Source organism: Arvicanthis niloticus, chromosome 5 (assembly GCF_011762505.2).
Source record: "Arvicanthis niloticus isolate mArvNil1 chromosome 5, mArvNil1.pat.X, whole genome shotgun sequence".
Taxonomy (NCBI): Eukaryota; Metazoa; Chordata; class Mammalia; order Rodentia; family Muridae; genus Arvicanthis; species Arvicanthis niloticus.
In genome coordinates, this window is record NC_047662.1 from 13995048 (window position 1) to 14016185 (window position 21138).

The 21138-nt window shown below is 52.4% G+C and overlaps 1 protein-coding gene and 1 long non-coding RNA gene across 2 annotated transcripts in view; one reads left to right on the plus strand and one right to left on the minus strand.

Moving 5' to 3' along the window:
- The first annotated feature begins 4828 nt into the window (after nt 1–4828).
- Padi1 (peptidyl arginine deiminase 1) overlaps nt 4829–21138 on the plus strand; it is a 33873-nt gene continuing 17563 nt past the window's right edge. The window contains exons 1-4 of the mRNA XM_034504102.2: nt 4829–5060; nt 18659–18839; nt 19667–19739; nt 20369–20430. Of these exons, the coding sequence (XP_034359993.1) occupies nt 4969–5060; nt 18659–18839; nt 19667–19739; nt 20369–20430 (408 nt within the window). The 5' untranslated portion in view covers nt 4829–4968. The remainder of the gene's footprint in view (nt 5061–18658; nt 18840–19666; nt 19740–20368; nt 20431–21138) is intronic.
- LOC143442307 (uncharacterized) lies at nt 11333–16467 on the minus strand. The gene is made up of 2 exons (XR_013110355.1): nt 16279–16467; nt 11333–15529 (listed from the first exon to the last, which is right to left on the minus strand). It is a non-coding gene; the product is annotated as an uncharacterized LOC143442307 (long non-coding RNA).

A 21138-nucleotide genomic window follows, 5' to 3' on the forward strand; every position in this document is an offset into this window, starting at 1 on the left:
CTTCAGTGCATCAGGGTTTTGTTCTTAGGGGATAACTGTGGTCAACCCAGGCCACACTGTGTCCCTGGGCCACAGTTGCCACCCAGCCCTGTCACATCACTAGTGTCAAGTCCTCTCATCTGGACAGCCTGCTTGACACCTGAAAGGTGTCTTGGGCAAGAACTCTGATCTAGTTCCACACACAGGGAGCTGGGGGCCTTTAGGCGCTGTAATAATTTAGCAGCACCCTGGAACTTACAAAGGTGTGTGTGTGTGTGTGTGTGTGTGTGTGTGTGTGTGTGTGTGTGTGTGTGTTTCCAACTCATTCCTCAAGTCATTTCTATGGCCAAATCTCCTCTGATCACCACCTACCTCTGTATAAACTTGCTGCCTGTCACTGTGTGTACAGCTTCATGCTGTCTGTGCCCCCACTAAAGCAGGGTCTTGTTGGTCTGGCTCTCTGTTGTATCCCCAGCACCAAGAACAATGATCAGCGTTCCACAAAGCTCGTGAAGAAGTGGGTTGGGGAAATGGGACAGGAATGTCAGAGCCCAGCACAAGATGCTTGCCCAGCAGCTGTATCCCCCATTTGTCCACAGAGCATCCTGGAAGAATCTCTCAGCCCCACAGTTCCTGGGCAGCTTCTCTGGCCAGGACAGAAACCCTGAGCTGAATATTCTGTCTGTGGGGAGCGTAGTAAAGTCATCCAGCTCCCACTCCTGCTCCTCCCAGATCAGGCCTATCACGCCTGGAGTCTCAAGTTCAAAGAGAGTACAGCTTGGGCGTGCAGGATGTGATTTTGTGGGTTGTGGGTAGGGCTGGGGCCTGGGCAGGTCCTGGTGTCTCCCAGGAAATGTTCTCGGGTAGAGGAAAAGTCAGAGGGGTGAGGAGGGTCCCAGTGGGGTGTAGAGAGGACTGGAGAGGAGACACGGGGGTTTCCTTCAATGAGAGAATAATGACAGTGGGAACTGTCTTCTAAAACAGAGCAGATGACTGCTGAGATCTCTCATGGCCATATTTGAACAACATGAGAAAGTGCATAGAAGAAGAAGACAAGGACCTAATGCTTTCCTGGCAGAAGCCTGCGGATGCCCGAGAGCCCAGGGGGGGAAGGCGAGGCAGCCTGTGTGCAAAAAGCTCAATTCCTTCTCTACAAACTAGAGAGGTGCATCCTATGGCACCCCTGCCCAGACCTCCACAGCTTTTCTTGCCCCACTTCATTTTCCTCAAGCCTGAGCATGAGCCCCTTGGAGAAACCAGGTCCTGATGCCCCCCCGCCCTACCCGCACTGGCCAAGAGCCTAGCCAAGCCATGATCAGTCTGAACTTGGGTTTCTAGGCTTGGCTGGAAGTTGTCACCTGGAATTGTCGGAAGGGTCAAATGAGTGAATGCATGGAAGAGTCTTATAAACTGTCCAGCACAGGGTGAGGCTGATCTGAGCTTACCAGTATGGTATACCTCGTTGTCCTGAGCACCGCCACTGTCTTCATCCATCTTGGACACCATCTTCTCAGACACCAATCACCTTTCTCCTCTTCTCCCTTCCTTCTTTCTCTTCCATCCATCCATTTATCCATCCATACACCCACTTGGTCATTCATTCATCTCTCCATCCATCTGTCCACCATCATATATCTACTTGTTTGTCCACCCACCCATTCGTCTATCCATCCGTCTGTCTGTCCATCATCTAGTCATTTATTTATCCATCCCTCCATCCATCTGTCCACTCTTCCATATGTTCATCTATCCACTTGTTTGTCCGTTCTCCATCCATCCGTCCATCCACCCATCCACCCATCCATCCATCCATCCATCCACCCATCCACCCATCCACCCATCCAGTCTTCCTCAGTGGAAGCCTCTGGTCTTTGGGTGAGCTTACACTATTTATAGAAAGTGGATGGACATTTTTCTATCTCTACATGAGCTTAGACAAAATGACTGGGGTCCTGGTTCTTTTGGCTTGAAGAAGGGGTGTGGAAAGGCTTCTCCTGAAGTTTTGCTGGCTTCTATACCTGGAGAGTAAACTGAGGCTTAGTCTTGAAGCTTATAGATATAAGCTTTTATGAACTTTTAAGGCCAGAATATTACACTCAGATGTGCGGGCAGCAAAAAAGATCATTCTAGAAAAGGGAACCAAATACAAGTATATGGCATTTGTTTGTTGGTTTGTTTCCTAGCTACCCAACCAGGCTAGTGGTTCCTGAGGTAAGAACCTCCACCAGGCTGCCAGGTAGGCCTCCTGTAGGGAATGCATCTCTCTACCTACCAGTCTTTGACGTCCCTTGCCTGTGGACAGGAGATTCTTGGTTGTGTGTCTGCTGCTTGGGAGGCATGTCCTGTGGCTCCAGAGACGTGTTTCCCTAGACTCTGACCCTCATCACAAAGCGGACATGTCACTCACCCTCTCCAATCAGCAGTCCTATGGTGTCTTCTTGTTTACAATAGACTAGCCAGCCCAAGACCCACACCGAGCCTCTTGTCCATCCAACCAAGATACCATCCCTTTGATACTGGGGCCCTAAACACTGTAGCCACCCTTCCATTCTTCTTCCTATTGAAGTTCTAACCCATCTGCCGATGTCATCAACTGCATTGTCTTCGAGACATTTGCTCCATCCCGTTCCTCACTCTACTGACACCCAGGGGTCAAGGCACCATCACCTCTGCCCAGAGGGTGGAGAGCCTGCAGCCTCTAATGTCACATGCTCTCTCTTGTCTATGCCCCAGCTCATCAGGTCCTCAGAGCAAGGAACCTGGACTTAATCCACTTCTCCTGAGGATGAGTGCACAGGAGCCCAACAACACCCGTGTGAGCACAGGGCACCCCCGGACATCGTCACCCCACATGCACAGAACCTGCCTCCTGAGCTCAGACAGGAGTTTTCCTATATGTTTTTTCTCCTTCCTTCCTTCCTTCTTTCCTTCCTTCCTTCTTTCTTTCCTTTCTTGTTGAAAGACCAGACTTAAACTCACTATACCCCTCAGGATGACCTTGAACTCCTGACCCCTCCTGTTTCGGATTCAGGCATTCACTGCCATGACACCCAATTTTATGTGATAGGAAAGAAGGAAGGGTGGAAGGAAGAAAAATTATAAAAGAATTTCAAAAGTGTCCATACCTGTGCTTGTGTCTGTCTGTCTGTCTTATACACACAAATACACAAATGTGATCAGAAGAATGAACAGGGGCGAGCGCTATGTGACTTTTACTCTCTCATGTTTCCCCTTCGGTCATTTTCAACTTTAAAGAAATACATTTCCTAGAATAGGAAAATGATATTAGGGACAATCACGAACAGGTTCATATAGATCATGGTCATGTGACATCAGGTTTGTGTAGACCACAGTCATGTGACACCAGGTCTGTATAGACCATGGTCACATGACATCAGGTTTGTGTAGACCACAGTCATGTGACACCAGATTTGTGTAGACCACAGTCATATGACACCAGATTTGTGTAGACTGCAGTCACGTGACACCAGCTCTGTGTAGACCATGGTCACATGACATCAGGTTTGTGTAGACCACAGTCATGTGACACCAGATTTGTGTAGACTGCAGTCATGTGACACCAGGTCTGTATAGACCATGGTCACATGACATCAGGTTTGTGTAGACCACAGTCATGTGACACTAGATTTGTGTAGACTGCAGTCATGTGACACCAGGTCTGTGTAGACCATGGTCACATGACATCAGGTTTGTGTAGACCATGGTCACGTGACATCAGCCATGGTTCTAGCTTTGCTGTATGCCTATGGTCAGGCTGGCAGAGACACCTGAGAAAGCTTTTGTTCTCCAGAATCACGTAAGGACAATTCCCTCCCTCCTTACAGGGCCACTGTGGGAATGAACGACATGTAAGTGATCTGGGTGTGGTGGCACATGCCTTTAATCCCAGCACTTGGGAGACAGAGACAGAAGCAGAGGCAGGTGGATCTCTGTGAGTTCAAGGCCAGCCTGATCTACAGAGTGAGTTTCAGGAACAGCAATACCAACTAAATGAATGAATGAATGAATGAATGAAGAAAGACTAACTGAAAGAACAAATGAAAGAAAGAACAAAAGAAAGAGAGAGAGAAAGAAAGAAAGAAAGAAAGAAAGAAAGAAAGAAAGAAGGAAGACATGTAAGAGAGGAGGGAAGGGTGGGGTATCTCAACCTAACACTTTGAGCCCATGGTAAAGGTGATTGCCCACTGACTTTGGCCCTCTGAGTTCTGGGTACCTCATGGTGGATTTGTGTGCAGGCAGCTCTGCCACTCACTAGTAATGTGATTAGCGGCCTGACTAGCCACCAACACATCTTTTAGACAAGGCTAACTCTCTTCCACTGCCCTGAACTCCCATCCCATAGGCAACGTCCTCCTGTCTCAGCAGCTGTCACACACACGGGCTAACCGAGTCCTGGGGAGCTCACGAGCCTCTAGCCCCTCAGTGGCTCTGAGTGTCAGGCCTGGGATCCGAACCACACAGTGCTCATCCACACTGAGCTGACCCTGAGGACTGAATTGCCACACTCAGGAGGTAGGATCTACACATTTCTTAGTGTGAGCCCTCAGAAAGGCAGTCACAGGGTGGGGCTCTCAGGCATCAAGAGACTGAGTGGAAAGGCTGGGACCCTCTGAGCTTCCTGTTGGCAGCGGAACCTGGCTCTTTTCGGGTCCCCTTCCCACCCCGCAGAGAGTTTCAAACACCTCCCTCCCAGCCTCCTAGATTGATAGCCATGACTTAGGTGACTGGGCGTGGAGCCAGGAGGTGGGGACCAGGCTCAGGCAGGCTTCCCAGGTTGTAGGGTGAAATTAAAAGGGAGGAGAGAGCTCCAGCCCATCAGAACGCACGCTCCTTCCTACCTGGCAGCACGCTCCTACCCGGCAGTCGGGTGTCCCCAAGAAGAGCTGGGGAGCCGGGGAGCGCCTGGGGCTTGTGGCTGCTGGGCACCCAGGCTGACCCAACCAGGAGACTGGAAGCTGGGGGCACAGGATGGCCTCCCCGCGAGCTGTACAGCTGTCTCTGAGAAAGCCGACTCATGCCACGTGTGTGGTGGGTGTGGAGACACTAGTGGACGTCTACAGGTACGACCCGGGAGACTTTCCTGTGCTTAGGTCAGGGGATTCGCTGGCAAAAGTCGATGCAGGGGGGTTCTGGCAGGGTGATGTCTGGACACCAGAGAAGGTGCAGCTGGCTTCAGAGCTTGCGAGAGAAGGAAATAGGGTCTGCCCAAGTGCACTGGGGTCAGGACATTGGGCCCAGTCCCCAGATGAGGGTGGGCTCAGGAAATGACCCTGAGCCCTGGGGCCAAGCTCTGTCTGGGTTCTACATGACAGTCTTCAAATGGAGAAGCAGAAGGAAGTGGGGCTTGAGCCAGGGAAGAGGGTTGGGCCCCCCCCCCTTCCTCCCTCCACGTCTTGCCAGTTTTCCACCTCTCTGTGGTTTGGGGTGTGCATGTGACATCTTGACCCTTGGAGGCCAGCCAGGGACAACCAGAGTGACTGGGATTAAGAGGGAGTAGTCAAGGCATAACTCAATGACTTAATCTAAGAAGTGATCCTGGAGCAAGCCTGGAACTTGGAACTGGAACTTGGGCTGGCAAGAGATGATGATGGTGATGATGATGGTGATGATGGTGGTGGTGGTGATGATGATGATGGTGATAGTGATGGTGATGATGGTGGTGGTGGTGATATCGGCAATAGTGACATCTGAATAGGCTAGCCATGACTTCATTTCCCCCATTGACCTAAATCTTCCCTGTCCTGGCTCTGCTTAGATAGGGATGCAGGGACCTGGGCAACCTCAGCTCTTTACCTGGCCACTGGGGAAGTTGTTGATCTCTGGGGCCTGTGGAGTTCTAGATGGGGTGCCTTCCATAGGAAGCTGAGGGCTGGGGGTTCCCAGGAACCATCTGAACTCAGTTCATCCTTGGGGCTCAGTACCCACGCTTGCCCAGTCAGGGGGACTGCTGTACCTGTTGCCTGTCTGAACTTCACCGATGCTTCCTCTTACGGTTCCCCTCTCAAGTAATGGTGTAGGGTCCCAGGACAGGGGTGGAGAAGGACAGACAGATGCTCTGGAGGCCAGACCTTGACTGCCTACCACTGCGGACCAGAGGTCGGGCTGAACTCAGAAGACCTATGTGGATAATGGAATCATATACATCCACTCTGGCCTGTTTAGCATACCATTCTAGATTTAATGAATAGAGTCCATTGAGTGGAGGGGGAGGGGGAGAAGGAGAGGGAGAGGGAGAGGGAGGAGAGAGAGAGAGAGAGAGAGAGAGAGAGAGAGAGAGAGAGAGAGAGAGAGAGAGAGAGAAACAGAATTTTTGGTACTCCCTGGGGTTTTACACATGACAGACAGACAAATGTTCTACCGTGGGACCAGCCCCCCAGTAATTTATTTTTTTTTTTTTTTAGAAATGGTATAGAACAAATATCCTTATCCTGCAGCCTGCAGTTTAGCTGAAGCTCGGCTGAGACCAGCCTTCCTGTATTGCATCTGACAGTCCTGCTTTTGACACTGATGTCAGGGAAGGAGAGCCCATGGGTGCCTCCTGCCTGATTCCAGGACCCTGCTCTCGCCTAGGGACAAGGTTGTTTCTAGAAAGTTCTTTCAAGCCTCAGCCCCTTGCTCCTCTAAGGTACTTGACAGGGAGCCAGGTCTACCTTCTGTCATCAGGTCCCCATACCCATCCCATCCCATACCGTTCCCCCATCCGTGTTGTGTCCCCCCCCCCACACACACACACTTATGGCCAGAGTCCCTGGCTTCTCATTGCCCAGGACTCTGAATCCTGATTGGATGAACTGGGCCCCCTCTGAAGGTCAGAATGGAGGCTACATATGCACCCGGGTGCATCCTGGTTCTGTTCTGTTGGTCCCTGGCTGTGTGATCGCGGGCTTGCTACTGCCCTTCTGTGAGCCTCTCTGTGTGAATTCAGCAGTGCCACCATCATGGGTCGGGTGTGAATGAGACCTGCATGTGCCTGTCTGTGGTTGGTGACTGATAGGCTGGGCCAGCTGTGGGCACTGCCACATCTGTTCTTCCCATTGCTCCTCAGAGGAGGGGAGGGGAGAAGGACAGCACAGGATATAATGTGGGAACATCAAGCCCTTAGCGTCATCCATCAGTGTGGCTGGCTTGGATGAAGGCAGAGGGAGCCTGTCTTGACTGTGGCATCCCTTGACTGGCTCTGGGAGGGACTAAAGTGTCAGCTCTGCTAGTGGTGACTAGCATTACAGCTACCCAGAGTTTACAAGGGCCACAGGAATTTGCTTTGTGGCATTGAGGAGGGCTCTCCTGGCCAGAGGTAGTGGCAGTGGGCAGGAGAGCCTTGAATGGGCCAGCCAGTGGGACTTCCAGGAGCCCGAGGCTCCCCCAGGGGCTGGGTTAGAGCCAGGGCACACATGATGATATGATGAACTTGGGGCTCCTCCACCCCTTTGCTTGGTGACTGGCTCCAGCTGAGGCCAACCAAGGGGCTTAGAACTGGTCTTGCTTGCTGATAAGCCTGGGGAAGTCTCCCCCCCCCCTCCATCAAGTATGAGGTGTGCCAGTCATCTGAGCTGCCCAGAGTTTGAACCTCCAGGTGACAGTGCATAAGGTGACATCAGAGGATGTGATTAATCCCCCAGAGGCCACATGGCCTGGCTATTTGAAAAAAATGTTTGTATGTGGGGTTAATTGTGTGCCAGGGGGTAACTAGTCTCGAAAGGTGCTGTAGGCCATCCCCTATGGGGCTAGCTCAATACCCTCATGGGCTATCTCAGCACCCTGATGCCTCTCCCCCAGTGGGTTATCTCACCACCTCAACTCCCATCCCCAAAAGGTTGCTTCAGCACCCTGACCCCTTCAGGCCGGCAGGCTACATCATCGGTCTCACCTCACTCTCAGCAAAGCAAAATAGGATGTTCAGGAATTTGGAGCACCGGAGTTTGGGGGGGGGGGCATGAAACTCTCTGATGAGCTACAGGAAGGACCAAGCCTGAGCATCTCTTGGGCTTCCTGAATTCCAGAAGCAACAGTGCCCTGTGGTGTGTCTGTCTGACTGTTTCCCTGGCTGGGTAGGTAGATGCTGTCAGCCTCACAGGAGCATGGGGAGGCAGAGCTGGGCTGACAGGGAAGGACAATAGGATTGACAGCATCCCAGTCTGGGGGACAGACAGCTGCAGGTGCTGCTGGAACCAGCTGGGCAATCGCTCCCATCATCCCAGCCTGTCCTTGTACCTACAAAAGGAAGAGTGCCCTTATTTGGAGGTGACTTTCCAACGCTTATATTTTTGAGTTCCTGGATTATACGAGGCCACGAGAGGAAGTCCTGTTCCTGAGGGCTACCAGGAGTAGGACAATAATTGGACAGTGGGCACTCTCACAGCATAAAGGACATCGAGCTGGACGCAGGGACAAATTGTCATTCCACCACTGAGGAGACTGAGGATTGCAAGTCAAAGGCCAGCCTGGGAAACTGAGTGACCTTCCGTCTGAAGATAAAAAGCAAAAAGAGGCCAGGCAGTGGTGGTGCATGCCTTTAATCCCAGCACTTGGGAGGCAGAGACAGGCAGATTTCTGAGTTCGAGGCCAGCCTGGTCTACAGAGTGAGTTCCAGGACAGCCAGAGAAACCCTGTCTCGGAAAACCAAAACCAAACCAAACCAAAAAAAAAAAAAAAAAAAAAAAAATCAAAAAGAGAGCTGGGGGTGTAGCTCAGTGGTAGAATGCTTGCCTGGCATATGGGAGGCCCTGGGTTCAATCTTCAGTGCTGTCAAAACGGAAGACCTGATATTGTTACCTCTCTCAGAGGTCCGGTCTCTCACTCCACGGACAGCTATCGCCTACTGTGCTCAGCTGGCTGGGGAAAGCCAGGAGGCTTCCAAAGCTGTTAGCAAGTCTGGGCAGGCACTGAGAAAATTGGAACTTGTGGACATGAGCCAACCTGGCCTCGTAGAGGAGACACATCTGAGTTTGTGCCTCCAAATGCACCCTGGGCCCGAGAGCAGGACCCCAGGCATTCTGGGTTTGAGTTCAAGGCCCCTTGAAATACTCCTAGCAGCTGTTTCCCATGAGCCCTTGGGGTCCATACATCTGGCCAAACTGCTCCTGGCTTAGGCATCAGCCATAGATAGATAGCATCAGTTAGTTTGGATGGAAGACAGACAGGCCACTAACTCCATAGGGGACTCGGCAGAGAGGCTGCAGGCATGTTGGTCACCAAGGCTGTGGACATGGGTGCATGTGGTCCCAACCTCTGGACTTGGTGAAGAGAGGAGGAGGGCTAGGTCCTCCCCTCCCCCACCCTAGCCAACACTCAACAACTCCTAGAGCTGGCCAATTCAGTGGAGTCTCAGAACACGATAGCTGGGGGGGGGGGGTGTCCTTATTGGTCCTTGAAGGCTGTGTGACCTTGGGCTAATCACTTAGCTCCTCTGAGCTTGCTTTCTCTCAGCCTAGGTAGGTATGGGTGATGTCACCTGTTGTGTGCCTGCACAGTTGGCATCTCTAGTTTCCCTATTTTACTAATGAGGAATTTCATCACCCATAGGTGTCAGATCTACTTTGGCAAGGGGAAAATGACTCAGTGCACCAATTTTAAATCAGGGCCCTTTCTCCAGTCTTCCTCTGCTTTGAAGGACAGGGAATGACAGCTGCCACATGGAACCCTGTACCCACTGTGGGGAGGCCTGCCATCTCCAGCCATCCTCCTGGGTTTGCTAGGCAGCCTGCGTTGAGCAATGACAGGGTGTTGCAAGGTGCCCGTGAAGTATCTCTTGATATCTTGATCGTTATCTCAAGAAGGAGAGGTCACAGCCACACCGCACATGGCACAGACCTTAGGGAAGTGAGTATATGTGGTACCGGACCAGCCACGTATGACCCTCCATGACCCCTGCCAGAGGGAGAGAGCCAAGGCTGGGAGGTGTCAGCGGCACTCCTCCCACAACCTGGTTGGCTCCCCTAGTCCACCTGGCTTGTGCCTGCTGTGGGGAGCTCACTGAGAGCCAGCAGAGTATATTCTGGGGTATATTTCCTCAAGAGCCATCTTTTTAGACAGGGACCTGGGACTTGCCAGTTAGAGCAGATTCTCTGGTCAGTGATATTCAGGAATCTTCCTGTTGGCTCTTCCTGTGTATATGGTCACCTAGGCTTTTTCTTCTCATGAGTATGTGTCTGGATGTACATACACATATATACATATACATATATACACATATATACAGTGTGCACATATGCACATATACATATAGATACACATACACACATAAACACACATATATACATACACACATATATACATACACATATATACACATACATATATACATACACACATATATACACACACACATATACATACACACATATATACATACACACATATATACACACACATATACATACACACATATATACATACACACATATACTAATGCACACATATACACATACACATATATACATATATACACATACACACATATACACATACACACATATACACATGCACACATATACACATACACACATATACACATACACACATATACACATACACACATATACACATACACACATACACTCATGCACACATATACACATACACACATATACACATATACACATACACACATATACTCATGCACACATATACACATACACACATATATATGTATGCAGTGCCCAAGGAGGTCAGAAGAAGACATCAGACAAACTCCTGAAACTGGAGTTACAGTTTCAAGCTGCCTAGTGAGGGCTGGGAATTGAACCTGGGTCCTCTGCAAGAGCAGTAAGCACGTCTAACCACTAAGCTATCTCTCCAGCCCACCCCCGGTTTTTGGAGGTTTTTTTTTTGTTGTTGTTGTTGTTTTATTTTGTTTTGTTTTTTGTTTTTGTTTTTCGAGACAGGGTTTCTCTGTGTAAGCCTGGCTGTCCTAGAACTCACTCTGTAGACCAGGCTGGCCTCGAACTCAGAAATCCGCCTGCTTCTGCCTCCCAAGTGCTGGGATCAAAGGTGTGTGCCACCACTGCCCAGCCCTGTTTGTTTGTTTGTTTGTTTTTTATTTCCCAGAACTAAGCTCTCTCTCTCTCTCTCTCTCTCTCTCTCTCTCTCTCTCTCTCTCTCTCTCAAGATTTATTTATTTTATGTATATAAATACAATGTCACTGTCTTCGGACACACCAGAAGAGGGCATTGGATTCCATTACAGATGGTTGTGAGCCACCATGTGGTTGCTGGGAATTGAACTCAGGACCTCTGGAAGAGCAGTCAGTGCTCTTAACCACTGAGCCATCTCTCCAGCCCCCACCCCAAGTTTTTTAATGTGAGTTTTGGGCATTGAATTCACTTGCAAGGATTTACCAGTGGGGCCACTTCCCAAGTCCCTGGTTTTATTTGCTTGTTTATTTTAAAATGTTTCTTGCTACAGAAGCCAGGCTGGCCCTGAATTCCTAATCCTCCTGCATGCCGCCATCTTAGACACCAATCACAGCTGGAGATGCTGGTTTGTGAGGTGGTGAGCCTAGTCTGGCTCCTTGGTCTGCTGAGAGGAAAGAAGTCACACAGTGTTCTCATTTATGGGTCCCCATCCCTTCCTGTCTGGTGCCCATCCCTCCAAGGCCATCAGAACCCTTTGTAGCAGCAGTGGCCATGGCTGCTGTTTGACTGCTCCCCATAATATGCCTTTAACTCTCACAGCAAGCTTACAAGGCAGAAAGGACTAGGGTCTCCATTTTGCAATGAAACTAAGACAGAGAGAGATTGAGAGAATTTCTGAAGACAGAGAGCCTGCAACTGCCGGGGCTGGGATTTGAACCCACATATGCCTGATTCCAGATTCTGTAAGCTCTACCACAGGGAAGCCCGGATCTCCAGGAATTCTCTCTGCTGCAGAGTCCATGTGAGTGGTGGGGTGGGGGCATCCCCACACATGCTCGGTACTTGAATCTCATCACTGTGCTGTTGTGGTCCCTTGTGTGACTGCTTGGGGCTTCCTCTCTGCTCTGGAAACCCCTGTTCTGCAGGCAGATGCTGAGGATGGAGTCAGAGAGCAGAGCGGGGACCATGGTGTCTCTTCCAGGTGCCATTCTTCACTGTGTCCCGTGGTGCCCACATCACACAGTACAAAGGTGTTCAGACTGAGGCAAGAGCAGTCTTAATGGATGCAGCACTCGCTCTCTCTCTCCGGCTTTGGGGACCAGGCCGGTCTGGGAGAGTGCCAGCTGAGGCCGGGTCAGACCTGCCACCAGTCATTAGCTCCAGCTACCTGGACCTGTGTGACCTTCTCTGTTTTAGTCCCTGAGACTAGCTGTATCTCTTGCTCCTTCCTGCAGGGCCACTGCCCGGCACAGGCCTCTCACAAGCCTCACCTAGTCCCAGTTGAGGGTGATGCCCAAGTGTGTGTGTGTGTGTGTGTGTGTGTGTGTGTGTGTAGCACAGAGGTCCCAATAGTCATCCTCCTGAGAGCAGGTGGCCCAAAAGGTGGCAGCTTCTGAGTGGAAGTCTGCAGTATGGCAGAAGGAAATGCTTTGTAATTACAGGACCGGTGCCTGATGTGGGAAGGGCTCAGGCCGAGTCCTGTGGAGTGGGGTTGGGTTGGCCATGATGAGTTCTGGGCTCCTGCGACCCGGGGCGCAGTATGCTTACTGTTCTTGGAACCAGAGAGTCATGGACACGGTGTCCTGACCTGCGCTGACCTTGAAAGATCAGGTGGGGACAGAGACTGGGCTGGCAGCTTTCCTGCTTGGTCCCCCAGGCTTGCTCACAAGAAAACCCTCCTAGGAGCTTGTGTGGAAATTCTGCGATTCACAAGTCCTCCTCATCCTCCCTCCCTTCAGCAGGACGTGCTCCACTCACGTGCTCCTTGTACTGTCAGCTCCTCCCCCTCCCCCAACTCCTCGGGATGAGAGATGGGAGATAACTGTGCTGCTCCCTGCTGTGTGATCGGAGAAAGGTTGCGTCACCTCTCTGAACGCCCGCCTGAAAGGGTTTTTGTGAATGAAGCAGAGACGCGGGCAAGAGTATCACAAACTTAGCTAAATGAGGTGCTTGAAGCGCTCCTCAGCCCCCAGCAGCCAGACAGATGTCCCCAGCAGGCACCTTGACTGAGTCAGCGGGCCGACTGAGGTGAGCGGGGCTCAGACTCTATCTCGCAGCCCCTCCCTCATGGCCCCTCGGTGTTCCCTAGGTTCTGGCGGCCTTCGCAACTGCTTTAGCTGGCCCTCCTCCAAGCTACAGGGTGAGTCAGGCTGCTGAAGGTGTTTCCAGCGTACAGGCAGACCTGGAGGGGTTGCAGGCTGCAAAGGGGGACAATGGTGCCAGACCAGGGCAGGTGGCGCAGGCTGAGAAGATTGACAACAGTAACAACCAATCAGGGCACACTTTACAGCAGCCCCAGCGCCCTCACTAACCCCAGAGGCGGCTACGTGGAGGAGGAAAATCAAGGCTGACTCCATCAGGGACCAGAGGTCACCCTCTGGGGAGGTTATTCCCTGCCTCAGGGAAAGAGTGGCATTTGAGATGGGTTTTGAAGAAGCAAAAGACGCCATGCCCCGGTCCCAGAAGAGATGGAGGGGGAGGGGACGTGGGGGGGTTTGTTTAGGAGATGTCTCAGGCTGATAATGAACACAAAGGTGAAGAAGAAGGCTTGTGTTGGAGAGCATAGTAAAAGCGATCGGGGTGATATTCTAATTTGTTAATGGTTACAGGGAAGAGTGTGAGGATCTGCCTGTAGACTGCTGTCAGGGCTACACTCCCAGGGCAGGAGCTCAAGGCAGGCACTTGGGGGCAGGAGCTGGTGCAGGAAGGAGAATGCTTACTGGCTTGCTCCCCATGGCTTCCTCAGGCTTCTTTCTTTCTTTCTTTCTTTCTTTCTTTCTTTCTTTTTTTCCTTTTCCTTTTCTTTCTTTCTTCCTTCCTTTCTTTTTTTTTTTTAAGAATTATTTATTGTATTTATATGTGCACACTGTAGTTGTCTTCAGACACACCAGAAAGGGGCATCGTATCCCATTACAGATGGTTGCGAGCCACCATGTGGCTGCTGGGAATTGAACTCAGGACCTCTGGAAGAGCAGTCAGTGCTCTTAACCCCTGAGCCATCTCTCCAGCCCCCGGACTACTTTCTTATAGCACCCAGGACCACCAGCCCAGAGATGGCACCGCCCACAATAGTCTAGCCCCTCCCACATCAATCATGAATCAAGAAAATGCCCCCACATACTTGGCTGTGGGACAATCTGAGTTTTCCTCAATAGCTTGCGTCAAGTAGACCAAACAAACAACAACAAAACAAACCTGACCAGTACAGCCCCTTGGCTCCTCCGCGTTATATCTGAGAAGGGGTTTCACGATGTAGCCGCAGCTGGCCTGAAGCTGGCTTAAACTCAGAGGTCTGCCTGCCTCTCTAGATCTTAAACTAGGGGACTGCACCACCACGAGTGTCCTGTCCTCGTACTTTAGAGGAAGTTTCCTTTGACTGTGAGCTTGGGGACGTGTGCCAGGACCTCACGATGCCAGGAGCTTCCCGGCAAGATAACCGGCAAAGAGGCAGTATGGGTAATGGTATGTGCAGGAAGCAGGTCCCACTGTGGACCTCCTGGGCTTACTCCCACGCAGGTATGTCCCTTAATTTATGGCCCACCCACAGACTTGTAGTGCCAGTCCGATGCCTGAGGCTCTGGGAGGGGTAGGGCCAGGACGCCAAGAGAATGAGAATACAACACACAGCACCCTCCTGGTGCCTCTCTCGGGCACCACAAGAAATAGCTGTGGTGATACTGCCTGGTCCCCTGGGACCTTGTTGAACGTCTGCCACTGACACGGACAGGGTGAGGGTGGCCAGAGCCTCGAAGACACCGGGATACAGCTGGATAGGCCCCTGTGTGCCCCAGAGAAGGGCCCTGAAGGTCTGTCTGTTCTGCCCATAACTGTCTCTCAAGGGAAGCTACTGACTGACCCATAGCTGTGAGGGTGGGTAGTCAGGCATATGGCACCTTTATGGAAGGATTAGCTTGAAGTCAAAGGTGGGTCTTTCTGTCTTCTGGTGCTGTGACAAAGCACCGTGACCAAAAGCAACTTATACAAGAAAGTGCTTAATTTGGGGCTCCTGGTTTTAGAGCATTAGGGTCCAGGACCATGAAGGAGCATGGCAAACGTACAGACGGGCATGCATGGTGCTGGAGCAGTATCTGAGCGCTTACAGCCTGATTCTCAAGCAGAAGAGAGAGAGAAAGAGAGAGGGAGGGAGAGAAGGAGGGAGGGAAGAGGGAGAGAGAGAGAGAGAGAGAGAGAGAGAGAGAGAGAGAGAGAGAGAGAACTGGGAAGGGCCTAGATTTTAGAAGTCTCCAAGCCCAGCCCCAGTGACACCCCTCCCTGAGGCCACACCCCTCCGAGGCCACACCCTCCAAGGCCACACCTCCCTGGGCCCCGCCCCCAAGACTTCTCTCCTACCAACTAGGGATCAAGCTTTCCGTGTAAATGACTCTCTGGAGGGCATTCTCTGTTCAAACTGCCACAGCTTCCAACACAACACCGACTCTGCGAAGTTGTTCAGGTCCTGAAGGAAAGGGAGACACTGGATACACACACACACACACACACACACACACACACACCTTCGCTTCACCCCACTTTCAAGTCAGGCATCAGATTCAATAACAATGGCTTTCTTGGTGGTATAATGATCAATCTGGGACAGATATTGTTACTGTCGCCTTGCCAACAGTTGCCCTGTCTGAGCTGCAGCCTCGGCCAGCTACAGTGAGGAGAAAAGGGCTCTAGAGACTTCACAAGGCACTGGCCAACGAGTTCTGTACAGCGTGACCGTTGTAGGATATACTTTGTGTTAATACGTTTTACAAAAAGCATGTATGCATATAAGTGTCCCCAGAAGGCTGTTAAACCTGGGGGTGGTGGAGGGGGCAGCAAAGGATACATTGTTGAGGCTGGGTGGAGGGAAAGCGAGCAGAGCCTGGGGGGTTCACAGCTTTCCGTCAAGCCAGAAGGGAAAGGGTGCTGGCTCTGGGGATGGAGCAACTCCTGGCCTGGGTAGGAAGGAAGGCTGCCGCCTGGGTGGAGGTGTGTTCCAGAGGCCGTGGGGGTAGGGGGTGGGAGCTGTCTGTAGAGGGTCCCAAGAGGCGGGAGAGTGAAGGGGGCAGAAATGATCAAAAGGGGTGATGTTTGCTGTGCACATGGGTGTGAGAGAGAAGGGAAGGTGGGGTACAGATGACACCCCCCATCCAGGCCAGGGACAGGCTTGGATGGGGTTAGGTGTGATAGGGTACAGGTGATATACAGGTGACTTACCCTTGGGGAGAAGGGGAAGGTGGCAAAGGTTTCCAGAGAGACAAAGAGAGACAGTGTTCAACAGCCAGTGTCGATGGTCACATACAAGATCAGCAGCCAGAGATCCAGACAATCCATCATCATCTCTGCACCCAGCTCAGGGACTGAGTTGGGAGCAACTGCTAGAGTTGCCAGGCAGCTGGCAGAGGGTAAGCCCAGCCCCAAATGCCCTGGGACCAAAGCTTCGAAGGCTGAGAGGGCCAAGTGCAGAAGGCCCAGGGGATTGAGGCCTGGTGTGGGAGTGCTGGGACTCAGGGAAGGTCCTGGGAGGGCTGTTCACAGCAGGTGGCTCTTTAGTGATGTCACAGTGTGTGGGACCCCAGAGAGAAGCCTGGGGCCAGGTGCAGGCAGACACATCGGAAGCACGGGTGGGCGTAAGGAGATGCAAGGGTACTGGGGTCATCAAAAGACTAAGAAAACATGGTAACAGCAGACTGCACAGGGCTGGGAGCTGGTCCCCAGGGAGCTGGACCTGGGGCAAGGTCAGAGTGACAGAACATTGGGCATGCTGATATCAGGACAACTCACTTCAAGGGCTGAAGACTCAGGAATTCAAGGTCATCCTTGGTTATTTGATGGGTTCAAGTCTGGGACAGTGAGGATCAAGGAACACGTGGGGCCCGAAGCCATGTGGTCAGCACAGCAGTAGCTATGGAGATAAGGCTTCAGAAGGTGTATGGCCACTGTAGGGGCAGGTGTGTCCCTGGTGGCCAGCGGGACTCCAAATCAGAGGATGAGAACATCTGGAAGAAGTGGTGTGTGTGTGTGGGGGGGGAATGTGTGCAGTTTCCATGGTAACAGGAATGCAGCTGGAGGAAGCTCTGAGGGCGGTCAGGGGAGGCCTGTGGTGCTCTGTCTGGCCCACCCCTCATCAGTAGAGTGGGGCTGTGGTGAACCACAGCGTGGGACAGAATTGTGACCATCATCACTATGGTCAATGAAGACAGTTACTTGGTGGGGACAGGGTGACTATGTAGGGGGCTATGGGAGGATTTTCTTCAGAGGCTTGCTTGGATGGATTCTCAGGGGCCCAGGAGAATAAGAGAAAAGACCACTCATTTTGTATGTGTAGTCAGGGGCACCTCTGTAAGTGGACCTGCCTTCAGGGACTTCATCATCCTTGAGACACTATGGTAGAGCCCTGAACACTGACACCTGTGGCCCCTGCTTCTGATGTTTCCTCAGACAGGAGGGCCTTGTGGCATCTGACCCCAGGCTAGTGCCTGACATGGGTAGGCAGCTTGAATTTGTCAAGTCAATAGACAATACATCTCCCCAGGAACCCGCTGGCTTCACTCTGGATGCCCCAAAGCCCAAGTCTGCTCCTTCTGAAGCTACGGCTGCGGCTGCGGAAGGACCCCAAGCAAGTGGTCCAGCAGCTGAGGGGCCCAGTGGATTGACTCCTTGTCTGTCCAGAGCCAAGAGGTCTGGGGCTCCTCAGGTGGACAGAGAGAAGCTGCTTTGTGGGGCTCCATTCCAGTGCAGATGTACCCGGGGGAGCCCTGGGGGTTGGCAGAAAGAGGGACTGTATTCCTTCCTTCCCACATATCTCCTGAGTGCCCTGAACACACACTGAGGATCCAGCAGCAAGCTAGGCAAACTGGCTGCCCTCAGAAACTGAGCTAACAGAGCAGCTGTCGATGTGACATGTACAGTTGACAAAGCTGGGACAGGCAGAAGGTGACTCGGCCTTAGCTAGAGGCATGGGGGTGGATATTAATTTCTTTTCCCGTTACTGATAAAACAACCAGGATCAGAAGAGAGTCATGAATGCACACTTCTCCTCAGCCCTCCCTCTCTCCTGTTCCGTCCAGGATAGCCTGCCCAGGAAACCGCCCCGCCCACAATTAAGACGGGGTCTTCCCACATCAATGAATGTATCCTGCTAAAAGGTGTATTTGTGTGTGCCCGTGCACATACCGGAATGGTTCTTTTACTCTGCCATTTGGGTCTGGGGAATTGAACTCAGATCCCTCCAGGGTGCTTGGTGGCAAGCACCTTTACCCACTGAGCCATCTCACTGACTCCCAGATCATTCTAGATGCTCTTGAGTTGACGGTTAACCCTAACTTCCTGAGGAGGGTTATTAAAAGGGGGGCATTGAAACAGAGCCCTGAAGTCTAGGGATGTAAGCCTCATGAATGTACCGCAGGAGGGGGGGGGCGCTGGGATACGATAGCTTGGCGTTTTCATGAACCAGCAGGAAGGACCAAGTAGCTAAAGCAGAAAGAGACTTGAAGGCAGGGTCTCCAGCCCCACTGGTGTGGGGTGCCTTCAAAACAGCTGACATCCCAAGACCTAGCCTCTGCTTCAGTGTCTCTTCCTCGCTCCCTCTCTGCAGTGATGTGCCCAAACGTGCCAAGACCTTTGGGGTGTCCGGGAGCTCTGAGGTGAAGATCTACGTGGTCTACGATCCCTCACCAGTGGCAGAGCCCGCAGGCCGGGCCCACTGGCCCCTGGATGCTAATGTGGACGTGGTGGTGGTGGCAGACAGAGTCAGTAAGGACTTACATGACCTCAAGGTAAACAAGCTTGTATCCCATACCTAGCCATCTCCTGACACAACTCCACGGAGACTCAGACCCACCTCACCCCCCCCCCAACATCCCCCGACAGCACACCACACAGCACACCAAAACCACCTGGTCACCCTTCAGATCCACAATCTCTATTTTACCCCCTGAAGTTGCCCCCAGACCCCCACACTCCCCACGCATGGGCGTACTCGTATGCACTCATACAGGGCCCCAGCACACCCACCCAAGCCTCCACATGCACCCAGCAAGTCCCCTTGGACCGTCAGCTCCCAGCTGGCCCCGATGTCTCCCACACACAGCCGTTGTCGCATAACAGAATGGTCCTCAACCGCCGGCCCCGCACTTTCTCCGTGATGGAGCAAGCTGGGACCTGTGTGTGTGGCTCTGCACATGACTGCAGGCTGAGACACCCTTCCCTGGAAGGAATCCTGTCGCCTGGGGCAAGTGGGGGAGGGGTGGGAGCCTCTGGGGTGGCAAAAAGTCCTGGCACTCACTGTGATTATGGGACCAGGCTGGTTACTCCCTCTCACAGGGGCCAAATAATGCCAAGGAAGGTCACACTGCCTAGGCCAGTAGGCCAGTAGCCCATCTCTGCCTGTCCTCAGAATGTCTTGGAGTCACCATGCCCCACTTTGAAGCCCTCCTTCATCCTTAAACTGCTTGGGGCAAGTTGTACCCCAGGTCACAAACCCAGGTCACAAGTGCCAAGTAGCTTCCCCTCCACCCAGAGCCTCCAGCTTAAAAACCAGGCTGTAGGCGTGACCCCCTTGTCCCCTGCCTTGCCTTCTCTTAGGGTTGACTTTCTTCCCCAGGTGAAGGTATCGTACTTTGAGTCACAGGAGGCTGCTGCCCTGGCCCACAGCGTGCTCTACCTCACTGCTGTTGGTGAGTCCTGCTCCTGCGCGGCTGTGGGCGCGGTAGCTATTGGATGTGGGTGGTGAAGGGGACTGAAGGTTGTGGAGCCTTCAAGGGGAAAGCCTCAGCTACCCGCCTCACCCCTCCTCAGCCTCTTGGGAGCATCAAACATCTCCAGGACCACAGGGATGGAGACCCAGCCGTGCTCAGGGCCAATTGTCTAGAAATGTCACGCTATGAGCTCAATCCACAGTGGCTTCCTCATGGGAGTCCCATCATCTCTAGGTCCCCAAGACCCAACCTAGAACCATGGAGAGCTATGTGCCTCTTTCACCCAGAGCCTACAGCAGCATCCTCTGAGGACAACGGACCCTGATCATAGGTCCCCAGGGGATACAGTTAAGGGTCCCCTGTGTGTGACATAGAAACCCAGGGTCTCCCAAGGCATAGTCACCCAGTGCACATGGCCAAGGCAGAGACTTGTGTCCCTCCAACATCATTACTGCCAATGTCACTCTAGCTAGAGCCCCGAGGCCAGCACACAGGTGCCTGAATGTCGAGTCTCCAGACCTGGGCTTCTGGGTCCTCAGCTGGGGTGGGAGCCAAGCTGGCTGGGCCATCCCAGGTACAGCGACAGGTGACCTGTCTGCCCTTTGCAGATGTGTCCCTCGATGTCGACACAGGCCGCACAGGCAAGGTGAAGAGAGGCTCTGGTGACAAGGTGAGACCCTGGATACCCCGAGAGTGTGAAGCTGACAGGCAGATACCTGGGTGATCTTGGCAGCAAACAGCCCTCCTTCTAAAAGAGCAGGTTCTGTTCTATCCGTGGAAAGATGGCCAAGCTCGCCCAAGTGAACGGTAACTTAGGCTGATGTGACAGACATGCTGTGTGACTATTGGGGAAACACCCTCTCTGGTCTGTCATATTCTGCTTGCTGATATAGTTTCTGTTCAGGGGGTTGGATCTGGGCCTCTCCACATGGCAGGTGCTTCATGAGAGGTTGGTGAATAATGGAATGGCCTCCTTGTGGTAGACAGGGCTATGGCATTCAGTTACAGCTAGGCCACAAAGAACGTAGAGGAGGATGGAGTTATCCCACAAGAAGCATGTTGCACAGGGGCAGGAGGTACAGTTTGTAGGGAAAGATCCAGAGAGGCAGCCTGGATCTCAGGTCATTTGGACAAGGTGGGTCAGGACACCCGGATGGCTATGCAGGTCATTCACTGCACAAGGTTGCCTGAGGGGGTATGTAGTTGGGAGCCACAGTGGGAACATGTCTTAGACCTTGGCACAGGGTGACATCTGCTCAGTGGGGTGGGCAAGGATGCCATAGAACACCATGGAAGCAAACAATGGGCCTGTACAGCCCTGGAGACTGTTTGAACACCAACTGCAACCTGAGGGTTCCCTCCCAGAGTTTCTCTTTGC